The sequence below is a fragment of the Anas acuta genome, chromosome 6, assembly GCF_963932015.1.
Source record: "Anas acuta chromosome 6, bAnaAcu1.1, whole genome shotgun sequence".
NCBI lineage: Eukaryota > Metazoa > Chordata > Aves > Anseriformes > Anatidae > Anas > Anas acuta.
Window position 1 is genome coordinate 22,917,454 of NC_088984.1, and position 12,515 is coordinate 22,929,968.

Below are 12,515 nucleotides of genomic sequence, written 5' to 3' on the forward strand. Positions count from 1 at the left end.
TGTACTGGGCAGGCTTGTTTGCTGTCTTTAGTCATGAGGGCCTTTTTGGTGATACAAAATGTCCAGCATTTGTCTCCGCTCTATGGCTGACTTCAGTCATGTAAGCAGTCACATAAGATTTAGTCTTAAACATAACATGGTACTTAAGGGTGGAGTTTGTCAGTTGCATTTGGATGAAGATCTACAGAATGAGCAGTGTGTTTAGGGTGGATTGAAGCAGGAGCACTCAACTTCACATGCTTAAAGCTGTGAAAAAGGGGCATTTGGCAACTTCTGTCATTCTTTGTGCTTTGCTGCATGTAACATTGCTTCCTTGCGGCTTGGGTCTGTGTGTAACAGAAGTCACCACGCAGAGAACATGGTCCATGCAGGCTCAGGAGCCTTCCTTCCTTCACACCATCACAAGTTCCACCAGTTAACAGTCACTTCCCAGATCCCTTTTGTGGACTGGCTGGTTTTAGTCCTGCCCCATGCTGGGCCTTCTGGGCTGAGCTATATAAACTGAGTGTTGATCTTTTCTGATATTAAGCCTTAACACAGTTTTGCTTCCATGACAATGAAAAAGCTCCCGACCTCCTCCAACTCCTCAACAGGGAAAATGTGGGTCTAATGCTGTTCCTGACCCCAGAACCACAGTGCCCTAAAAAAATGCTCGCTCACAACCAGAGGGTGAAGGCTGGGGCAGTTGTCAGGAGCCAGTTGGCCCAGTTGCTGGAAATCTGAAGAGCTGGAGGAGGGAGAGTCAAAATCCTGCCTTGCTGAGTGTGCATTTCGCTTCCCCCTGCTTGCTTTTCTGGGCACAGGGCCACCTCTCCTGTCATCCTTTCAGCAGTCCTTTCCCTGCTAGTGGGTTAGAAGGGAGGGTGGGAACGCGTTGCTGTCAAACTAGCCAAGGGCTCTGTCTGCTTTCCTGGGATTTCCCAGCTGTACTTCAGATAAATGTTGAATTTGGTCTTTCCAGCAAAACAAAACCCATTATTAAAATACAAGTCAATAGATCTCATTCGATAACTTTGAAATACACAACTGCAAGTCCTGCATGTAAAAGTGGGTCAGGAGGAGGAAGATCAGGCAGTTATGTTTGTTATTACAAATTAAAACTGTGTGAGCTATGTATCTAAAAACTTTACCTGTGCTTGTTTAAAAATAAAACCAAAAGCAACAACAACAAAAAATGTGTTCAGGTGTACCTATAATATTTAATTGCTTTGAAAATATGAAATGTTGTTTTACATGCATAAAAAGCTCTTACTAAAATACATTTTTCATTTTACAGGCAAAGTGCCCTTTATTCACGTGGGAAATCAAGTAGTATCTGAACTCGGGCCCATAGTACAGTTTGTAAAAGCCAAGGTATTCATACATTGTCTTCATCTATTACTGAATAGTGCGCTAGCTCTCCTTAGCACTTGTGCTTATTTGGTGTGCTCCTCTAGGCTGTTACTTCATTTTTTAAAGCAGTGTGGAAGTCAGGTGCCATTTTAAAAGAAGGATGCCCTGAAGTGGGAGTTCGTTGAGGTGGAAATGTTTTTCTTTGATATTACCTTATATTGTGGAAATAAGTTCTGTGTGGACTATATGCATACCAACATCGCTTTCTGAGAACCCTTTTCTACGTGCCCTGTCTCAGTTTCTCAGAATTCTTAAACTCTGAAATAGCTGGTTTAAATTTTGAAGTGTCAGATACTGTTTGTATTTACCTTTTTTTTTCCTTCAAAAATGTTTGTCTTTTCACTGAGCACCTTGATAAAGCTGTATCACAGATGTAAACTTGTTTACTTCTTGACACAAACATATACTAACTGGGAGGTTGTGTGCTCAAACTGTGTTAAACTGTTACTGGTAATAGCCTACGTTTCTTGTAGGTTAGCTATATCATGTTATGATGATTTCTTTTTCATTCTAAATACACTTTATGTAAAAAGTATGTATGTAATTTGTTATTGAGCTTATGTAAGAGATCAGCATCTGATCCAAAGCTCACTGACTTCAGAGGTCCTTGGGTCAGGCATTGCTGAATACTCCAATATCCTATCTTACATGTCTCTCTTTTTCTTTCCCCATTAGGGCCATTCTCTCAGTGATGGGTTGGATGAAGTCCAAAAAGCTGAGATGAAAGCCTACATGGAATTAGTCAATAATATGCTCTTGACAGCGGAGGTACAGCAAGCCATAGTGACTCCACACACTTTCATAAGTGATTATAGGCAAGAAAGCTTTAGGACTTTTTCCTGTACTGGAAAGGACGGGACTTTTTCCTGTACTTAAGTCTTAGATTAGGTCATCAACTTTGGAGGAGAAATGAGGCAGGAATAAATTCTCTGTATCCTATGGGACTACTTGATGAAATATTCCTGTAAACTCAAGCCACGTGTATGATTCCCCCACCCACCTGAAGTGTGCTGTGTAGCTGTAGAAGTGACTGATTTCTGCAGATGGAAAATGTCAGCAGTTCCTGGGATTCTACCCCATCCCCTGGCTGGCTGGGCAGCCCCAGTGTTGCCTTTCACAGTGCACATGCTCATGTGCCTTGCTAGAAGCTGGGTTACCCATGGGTTGCATCCATGGCCAGTTAACATGATGCAGTTCCAGCACTGGAAATGCTCACAAGCACGTAGCTGAGGGCTGGAAACCTGCGTGTTGAGTTGTGTGCGGCACAGGCAAAGAGAGTGGGTGGGCCTTCGGCCTCAGCTTCGCGCTGGTGCTGGCCAACTGAGGATTAGCAACTGGGCATGTGGCTTCCAGTTTTAATTTCTTTTCTATGTTCTGAGATCTAATAGAAGGAATTAAATTTAATGTAATATAGAAAAAAAAATCCACTGGTGAGAAATGATTGTATCTGTATTCTTGTTTATTAGGAAGTTTAGTAAATGTTCTTTCTGTTCCTAGCTGTATCTCCAGTGGTGTGATGATGTTACAGTAGAGGAGGTGAGTGGTTCTGCAACATTTATCGTAATTAAAATTTAATGAGAAAACACTTTTGCTCACAATTGCAAGTCCCTACTTATAAATGAAACATTGAGGTTTGTGCCATTAATGATACAGTCTTTTCGCTTTAATTTTGCTTGCATATACGTTTTAGGGAAGTTTTGTCTTTACTGGAGGTAGATGACTGCAAAATAGATGTGGGTTTTGCGTAAGTTTCTATGGTAATAGTTTTAAGTACTGCAAAGTATAAATTCTGCACAAATAGTTGCAACATGTCATGCAAAACCCTTTCTCTTTTACATCTCCTTTTGTGGCAGAAATGTGTGAATATTAGCTATTTTGTAAACAGAGGTATCTGCATTTCTTCTGTTATAACTAAGTACCTTTCTGTTTCTAAAACAAAGATTACCCACCCAAGGTACGGATCCCCATACCCATGGCCTCTTAACCGCATTTTGGCCTATCAGAAGCAGTGGGAGATAAGGCGGAAGATGAAAGCCATTGGATGGGCTGGCAAGTCGCTTGAGCAGGTCAGTATGAAAGGTGAAGCTGATTTGTTCGCCACGTTTTCCTCTTTTAAGATTTCAGAGAAGTAATGCTTTCTTGAAACAGTTGCAATAAAAAATATATATTGTGTACTTTAACATTATCTAGAGTCAGGTATCTACGTTCAGCAGCAGTATATCTTAAATCATATGCATTCTGATGGGGTGGGAAGAAAGATGCTTTGCTATATGTGTATTTTTTGCTACTGTTAGTTTACGCCATGGTCCTGAAAATAATTTATAAATTACAGTCCCCCACCTGCTGTGGCATTAATAGTCATGCTTTTCAGGATTGTAGCAAAAAAGAAAAAGGCAGTTTTGAGGTGTAAGTTAGTACTTTTAATTAAGCTATGTCAAAAATCTTAGAGAAAGCACTTAATTTGATGTATGTTAAATGTTAGATTAAATAACACTCAGCCACCTACCTTTAGCAGCTTTTGATGTTCCAACATTGTGTATTCTTTGTTCTCTCTGTCAGGACAAATACAGTAAGAAGGTTATTTTTTTTAATGTTGGTCTTCCTTGACATTATGATTACCTTATCTCTTGTGTGTTTTGATAGGTGCTTGAAGATGTAGATCAGTGTTGTCAGGCTCTTTCCCAGAGATTAGGAACACAACCATATTTCTTCAATAAGCAGTAAGTTACCCTCTTCTGAAATGTTACATCCACCCCTAAAAATATTGTAAAATGTACATATGGTATATGTAAATAAATATATATATAAAGCATATGAACGTACACACGCATATATGTATATATACACACACCATGTATACTTTAAATATATAAATATAAAAATCTCCTGGTTTATTTCAATTCTGTGTTATTGGTTGAAGAAATTCAAATGCGTGACAGCAATACAAACATGATATTTCAAAAAAAAAAAAAGTAATTATAGGTTTTAAAAGGAAAATCTGGTTTTTTTTTTTCTGTTGATTTAATTTTATTCCTGTTTGTCTTTTATATAGAGTCTACCACATCTCATATAGTCTAAAAATTTGCACCTTTATACAGTTGTCTTTAAATGTGTCTTTTTTTTTATAAGAAACTTTACCTGTGTTTAAGTAACATTCTGTACTAGGTACAGGACAGTAAATGTACATCATGCCAGGACAGTTTTTCTGCATGGTTATATGTGCTATATATTTATATCCATATATGCATATATAGATATGCATAGTTACATATATAGTTATGAGTGTATATATATATATATATATATATATATATATATATATATATACACACACTTTTTCATGTATTTGTTAAATTTAGAGTGTTGCTTGATTACTTCCCAATTATTAGATTGCATTGCTGTCTAACAGTTACTCAGAACAGCGTATTTTTTTTCTTAATCAGTCCTTACTTTACAAAATACCTGCTTTTTTTTTTTGCCATTTGTTTTTACAGACCAACTGAATTAGATGCTCTGGTATTTGGACATCTGTTCACAATCCTCACTACTCAACTAACCACGGATGAACTTTCTGAAAAAGTGAAAAACTATGGTAATCTCACAGCCTTTTGTAGGCGAATAGAGCAGCAGTACTTTGAAGGTCATGATAAGGACAACTCTGGAACTGCTGCACCCAGATCTGCTAAGAGGTCCTTACTGAGATAAGAAAGTTACTTGGTTGGAGTGGATTGCAAATCATTCTGGGTCAAGAAAAACTCTAAATATAGTTTTTGTGTTGTAGAACATACTGTGCACATTTAACCTGAAATGACTGTATGGGCACTTCCATTTTAATTCCATATTAATTGGCTATGTGCCACTGCCTCTAAAGTGACCTTTGAAAAGCATCGTATCTGTATTTAAAAATAAATAAAATATTTTAAAAAGTTTATCTGATCTAAATGTCTTTTTTCTTTTAACCGAGCTTTATGTGAATGTAATAGAAGTTTCTGTTCGTCATTATAGCAAAAAGACAAGGAATGCAATTTGCTTGAAATAGAAAACAAATAATTTGACTATGTAATAAAACTAATGATGAGAAAATACTTCTTCCTTCACCCTGTACTCACCAGCCTTTTGTGTGCTTGCACTTCAAAAATACATGTTGACAAAGGGACCAACATTTATAAACTAATGGGTAAAAATAGAGCTCTAGCTCTTATTTTATTTCTCCCCTCCTACTATTCCTATTAGAGTAGCACTTCAACCTTTCTTTACATCCTTGCAATACAATAAGAAACTGCTGCATTTGTGGAAGATCGGTAGTTAGCACCTAAGTCAAAGCTTTCACTACAGAAGGCAAGACTAATTATGAGCAACAGAAATGCAAGCTTTCTGGTGCTGACCCAGACAGATACTCTGTAAGGAAGAAAAAAGGTCTTTATCCTCATCCTCTGCTTGGACTGCTGGTAGCAATGTAATCATCTGCATCAGCAGTAACATCTGGGGATCAGGCCATGGGAGTGAGCTAGATGAGTGGGATCCTGTTGACAGGACACCTGGAGGATAGCTGTAAAATAGTCCAAATTGCTAAGCTGGAAATAAACGAATGCATTAGAGAATTTAAGTTGCGTTCCTCAGCCAAAATGCCTTCAGGGTCTGGGTGACAAAAATGTCTTGGAGCTTTGCTGCGTATAACTGATGTGATTTTATTTAGTCCTTATTTTATGTCAAAGTAACTTCTGGCTTTCATGGTTTCTTAATATGTGTGTCTTGCCCCTGCTTTTATTTCTTGTTCACCTTTGGTTTTCAGATTTGCATTTTTTTTTCCTTCCTGTGATTTCCCAATTATTCTCCTCAGCTTGTCTTGGTCTGTCTAAAATGAATTTGCTAGCTAAGCATCTGCCTAGCTGTTTCCACTTCCAGTATGTTAGTGCTGCTTCTAAACTTTGAAGTACTTGTTGGGGTGGTTCTCTTAGCAAAGGGGTTGGTATGAGACTGGGGCTGACATGCCCTGGTCTTTCTGCCTCCCTGTCCTGTGATGCATGTGGACACAGTAAAACAACAGTAAGCAAAAAAACCACACAATTGTGGTGCTCCAAAACCCCTGGCAACTTGGAACTCTTCAAGGGATGGTGCCTGTGTGTAGGCCTCTAACTGGTATTTCCTTGAACACATCACCATTTCGCTCTGCTTTCTCAGTTGTGCTTGATGCTTTTCCAGAACTGCTAACAACCCAAGAAATGTGCTGGTGCCAAAACCAGTCCGTGTGCTCAACTGGGAACTTGCTTGAGCAGTCTGACTGGTTGGAACCGTTGTGCCTTGTTCCTATGAAACATGTTCCTTTGACTGCACCTCTTAGTGTCAAAGCACTTAGAGGCTTGAACTGTTATGCAACGGTCACGAGATTTTTGGCTGCCACCTCCTCCTCCTCTCAAAACCTGAGCAGAAAGTATCAGTGTGCCTTGGGTTGACTGGGGCTCTCTTAGCTCTGTGGCTTGTGAACCACTGCTACTTACTCATGCTGCGGGGACCAGCATTGCCAGCTCAACTGGAATAGGGAGCTGAATTTCTACTGCCTTCTTTTTGATACAGGATTCATACTGGAGTTAAACTAAGGTTAGTATCCATGCATAAGTGGGGCTTGGCTATCTATCAAATCACTTGCCAACAGAGGAAAATCTCCCTTGTTCTGCATTTCTGTCTGTTTCACAAGCCTGTTTCGTCTGAATATCTTCTCAAATTAAACCCCATCAACTATTGACTGCTTCATGACAGTTTCTGCTATCAGTGGCGGTAGCCAAGATCCCAAACAATCCTTTAGCATTTTCTGCATTAATGCAACTTTGGGAAAAAAAAATAAAATCTTAATTTGTGGAGAATGGCATATTATGATATATGCTACTTTGAGAGAAAACTACTCCCTAATGGTCTCTAAAGTTAGCAGTGCCATGGTGGTAGGGAATCCTGTGTGAAAAAATGAAGTATCTTAATCCAGAGTGATTACATTTGGCATTTACTTCCCATTATGTTCAGAGCATCGTTTATGACTGAAGGTTTTAACTTAGCTTCTGTGTTTTTGGCAATCCTGCTACCAGTAGTTTACTTGATGGACTTCAAAGCCACCTATGCGCAGGCATTAACTTATATACAGCTTGGCACTGCAGGTGGCCATGTGTTCCTCCTCTTTTAAGGCTGCAGAGGCCATTAGTCAATTTGCTACCAAATTTTAGAGAATGCTTTGAAATGACAGCATTAAATTAAGCCATGTTTTTACATTTTGGCAAGAACAGGTTTCCATGAGGAAGAAGCAGTGGTATACAGCACTTTGAAGGCTGAACAGATAGTCCTTGCAAATTTTGTGTGGTAACACCTAGTGCGCTTTTAACTTCAGAGGGAAACAAACAAACAAACAAACAAAAAAACTACTGAGGTAGCCATATGCATGAACCCATTTTGAATGTCTCATCTAGAAATACATCTAAATGCTGTGGAAGTGGTTTGGCAAAAGATAGTGATCTTTATTACAAGCAAAGTTTTGTAAATCTATCTCAGCTACTCAGACTACACTTAGGGATATGGAGACAGGCAAATTACTTGGAGTTTTCAATACTGAAGTGAGAGGACATGCAGAGACTGAGATCTGAAAGTTTAACCACCCCTCTCCTTGCTCGTTTAGTGCAACTTTGATAACTTCATTAGTAAAACAAAATTTAAAGGGGAAGGGCTATTTTTGACTTCCTTAAGAGCGAAATTATTCACATGGCATGTTCAGACTGCACATCCTTCTAGGCAGTATCTACATTTAAAACTAAGAAAAATCTTGGCTTTGGTGCCAGTGCTGAAGATAGCTATTTAAGTCATAGGCAAAGGATGTTGTTCTTCATAAATCAAGAAATTATGATGTGATGCTTCTTTAAGTAAATTTGCTAGCATGCGTATTGCTACAGAGCAGCCTGAGCTGAACACTGAGGACCCAAGCTTGCACACCATGCTTTAACACGGGGAAGTCACAGTCATATAAAGGATTGCTGCTGAACCTCTGTGCACAGCTCAAGAAAAAAGAATGAAAAGTTGAAACATGAGCAGCAATAAAAAGTGGAAGACAAAAACAAAAAACAAACCCCAAACCTAATAACCTTTATAACAAGGGAGTTGAGCAAGTCAGTCTACTTGCCTCATCCAAGGCAAAGCAAAGAGGTCTTTCTGTTAGTCTGAATAGCCCTCCAGGAGACAAAGGCTATGAACGTGCAGTCTTTGAGAGTTTTACACTTGGATTGTGTCTTTTTCTAGAAGACAGCCCCTGACTGAGTGAAGTACAACTGCACCAGAAGCAGGAATCAGGTCAGGGAGGCCTATGGTGTGTCTCATGGAGCAGGACAGTGTGGATGGTGATTTTCTTTTACAGCTTTTCAAGCTCAAAAATCCTAAACTCCCAGAGGCTGTTTGGGTGAAGCAAACAGACAGCTGGAACTTCTTGTTTCCTAAAATTAAGATGAAAATTCAGTTTCTAACAAGAGGGACATCAGAAGCAGCTGCACCATGCACCAATGTACATCCTCTAAATATGCTCTACCATGAACTGCAAGAATCACTCAGCCAAAATGGTACAAAGTCATAAAGGCACTCATATCTACAAGTGAATGGACATTATCACCAGGAGCTTGGCAGGTGGAGGTGTGGGTCCCGTGAGCTGCATGTACAACATGGGAAATGGAGCAACCATCCTGCTCCACTGCAGGCAGTGGCAAAACAGCCCGTGATGAGAAAGTGGCTAGGATTTCAGTCTCAGGCTTCACAGTGCTGGATCTTGGTTTTCAGCTGGTAGCTTCTCCTGAGCCCCTGCTTTTCCTGTGCCTCTCTGAAGGCAGCTTTCCTGGATGGGGTAGCCTCTGATGCTGCATTTTATAAAGTGGTGGGATTACCAGAGAGACATTAGGTAAAGGATCTTTAGTTTTAGCAGCTATTCCTAGGATTTATCACTCCATACATCAGACAGTAAAAATTGCAGTATTGAGTGGTGTTAATGAGATATACATCTGCTATTTTCTCTGCCTTGCATTTTATTTCTCTTCCTCCTCCCCAAGGAAAAAAAATAACCAGGCAATCTCCTGCTTCTTAAAAGTACTTAAAACTCAGTCTAGTGGAAAAAAGAGCCTAGCACAGCCCTGCACATGGTGAATGCTGCTGAGCTGCACTTAATGATGCCTCTTAGGATCAGCCTTGCTGCTAGAAAACGCTTCATTTCCTGTGGCTTTCTTTCTTTACAAGCAGAGTGCAGCTCCAATGGCTCTCACAACAATTATCACCCACTTGTTCTGCAGGTTTGAAGTTTTTTGCATTAGTCAGGTTGAGAAATTCATGGTATTAATCATGACTGAAGTTGTTATTTATCACCTGCTGGGTGAGAAATAATAATTTTGGCACTGCTGGGGCAGCAGGCCAGAAGTACCAAATTAAGTAAAACATCTAAACACTAGCAAGGATCATTTCTCTGATTAATGAATTGTTACAAAGAAAAAGTGCTACTCGTTATCTGATCTTAGGATAAAAGTGGGAGTTGGAAGTAAAAAGCATTAGCAAAGTCAGGCTTTGCTATGATGTAGTTTGAAACTTTCCTGGCTGATCTTTCCTCTGTCATTCACTAACTGTTAACATGCACTCATCTGCGTCAGAGGTTTGCAATACTTGGCTCCCGCCCCATTGCCAGCTTTGCAAAAAGTAGCATTTGGCAAGCAGCTCAAGACCCATTGTGTAATCACCTCGAAAGAAATGTTGAAATAACTTTAACTCAGGGCTTGTCTGGGCTGGAAGGTTTTGCTATAGGAACAGCTACCAGACTGGCAAAACACCATTGTGTGAAGGCAATAATAGGGTGCAGGAATCAAAATAAGCAACATCAGTAGAAGCCTATAACTAGGTAACTGTTTCCATGTACTTGGGACATTAGTTACCTACTGGATAAAAAAAAAAAAAAATAATAAAAAAAATCTAACCACCTGATCAGAATTATTTCACATGTAAATAAAAAAGGGTTGGCCTACACTGGATACTGGAAATGCGGTCTCTGTGTACTATTATAGCCATAAGCCACCATAACATGCCACATCCTCTTCCTGCAGGGAGCTGAGGAGCTCACCATGTAGCTGTCCATAGAAACTCTATTTTCTGGGCTCATAAAAAACACATAAAAACTTCCTGTCAGCTTCGAGTATGGTTGAGGAACTCAGGCCAGTAGGGACAAGGCACCACTGAAAGTGAACAGTAACTTTGGATTCAATTTTTTTTGTTTCTTTTGGCTTAAAACAAACAAAAAACAAAACAAAAACATGTTTTAGAGGTCCCTTTTGCCTCTGTCTAATGCATTTTCTGGAAAGAAGACAATGGCTTTTTGCACAGAGAGCATTGAACGTTCTGATCTACCACTGCAGACATCAAATGTGGTGCTGGTTGAGGAGAAGAGCTTCCCACAGTCCACACAGGCAGGCTGCTCCTGCTGACTTCCGTGGCAGCCAAAATTACTGCTGTCTACCAAGCCAGCATGCACAAAGGCTGACTTGAAACTGTGAGCTGACATGAGAGGTTAGCATGAACTCATTCATGCCTTTCCTGTTTGGCTTAACGTTGACAGTATTCCCATTTGCTAATAAAGACATTTTTTTTTTTTTTTTTTGGTAAGAAAGCTTTGCCTCACATAAATGCCTCCTTATGTTATTTATTTATTTATTTTTACCAAAGAGTTTATTTTGCATTTGAGAAGAAATTTAGAGATCTCTGGGATGTGGGACATGATGGCCACCTCTACAAATGCTGCTCAAATCATCATTCCTCTAGGTTTTGTGACTCCAGTTCAGTGACAAGGATTTGAAACAAGAATGAAAGGAATGCTCCATCACAGAAAGTAAGATCAGCAGCTAAGGGCTTGGAGAACAGATCATCTTCCTAGGGGAAGCAGGCAGCCATCAGAGGGCACCTGAATGAGCCTTGGTGTGGGCACTGTAGGGGGGAACTTCTCTCAGAAACGCTTTACGCTTTCTACCACTTCCTGAAAAGAACTATTTCAGCAGCTGGTCCACCCTACCTCCTTTGTCATACATCTGCCACTATCCATGAGAGAATGCCAAAGTAAAATTTTGGCCAGGTTTTCTTGACTTTGAAGCTATCTATTTCTGGTCACTCCATTCTCTCACTCTTGTGATCAGCAGTTTTGTCACTGAGGCCCAGGATTATCACCTGAGTTTATTCTGTGAAAATTACCTCTCATTTTTCAGATGTTAGCCATCTGTTGGGCTAAGAGCTTCCACTTTCTTTTCTTCTGAAGACAATAAAAACTTCCTTTAAGGTCCACTTCTGTTTCTACCTTGATTACTGCAAATTCCTCTCTAAAATTTCTCTGCAGTTCCTGTTGGCTTTTTCCCCCAGAAGTGAGCAGTATCTTGATCTATGATGCCTCCTAGCCAAGAAGTGTATAGCTAAGATTACAAACTATCACCGAGATCTCTTTCAATTGCAGCTTAAGTCTGTGTTGTGGCATGTTTAAGGAACCAGTTGATGAAGATCATTAGTTTGGGAGAATTATGGGAAGGGTACACTTTTATCTACTTAAATAAATTTATCCCCAGCATATTTTGTCATAGGCTATAGTGTTTTGTAAAAGGTGTGTAGTTTCATGCACGTGTATGTGAAGATCACCAGAATTAGGCTAGATCTGGCTGCTAGCTTCCATACTACAAGTATGAGTGCAAAGGTCTTTCTGCTGTGTTGAAACACACTGCTGTAATGCTGCCCATCATCTGATGGAAACGCTTTTGACACACACAGGACAGCTCGTGCATTCTGGTTTCAAAGGAGGAGCTTTCATTTGGTTCGGTGCATGTTCCTGGTGCCATCCTGCCTTCCTCACAGCTCCTGTTTATGAGACCCACCCCCCCCTTGGTGCTGCTTCCTGGTCTTCCTGCACTGGGGGGAGAAGCTTAGGCCTGTGGACCCCATCACCCAGTCTGCACTGAACAAGATTCCTCACACCAGTAAAATCACCTTAGAAGAAACAGAGAAGCCAGCATGCTTTCTAGGGTTTGCTCAGACTAAGAAGCATCCTACAACCCTATCACCTTCTGCAGTAGTGACTCCAAATGCTGGTTCCA

At 40.0% G+C, this 12,515-nt stretch overlaps 1 protein-coding gene and 1 long non-coding RNA gene across 6 annotated transcripts in view; one reads left to right on the plus strand and one right to left on the minus strand.

Annotated features, from left to right (window-relative positions):
* The window catches only part of MTX2 (metaxin 2), a 32,116-nt gene extending 26,795 nt beyond the window's left edge, over positions 1-5,321 (plus strand). Inside the window, exons 5-10 of the mRNA XM_068685772.1 lie at positions 1,277-1,353; positions 2,068-2,160; positions 2,890-2,928; positions 3,333-3,458; positions 4,036-4,112; positions 4,887-5,321. Of these exons, the coding sequence (XP_068541873.1) occupies positions 1,277-1,353; positions 2,068-2,160; positions 2,890-2,928; positions 3,333-3,458; positions 4,036-4,112; positions 4,887-5,097 (623 nt within the window). The 3' untranslated portion in view covers positions 5,098-5,321. The remainder of the gene's footprint in view (positions 1-1,276; positions 1,354-2,067; positions 2,161-2,889; positions 2,929-3,332; positions 3,459-4,035; positions 4,113-4,886) is intronic.
* The window catches only part of LOC137858296 (uncharacterized), a 138,613-nt gene that overhangs the window by 1,497 nt on the left and 124,601 nt on the right, over positions 1-12,515 (minus strand). For all 5 annotated transcript variants that reach the window (XR_011097628.1, XR_011097625.1, XR_011097624.1 and 2 more), the window contains one exon: positions 3,899-3,944. This is a non-coding gene — a long non-coding RNA (uncharacterized lncRNA). The remainder of the gene's footprint in view (positions 1-3,898; positions 3,945-12,515) is intronic.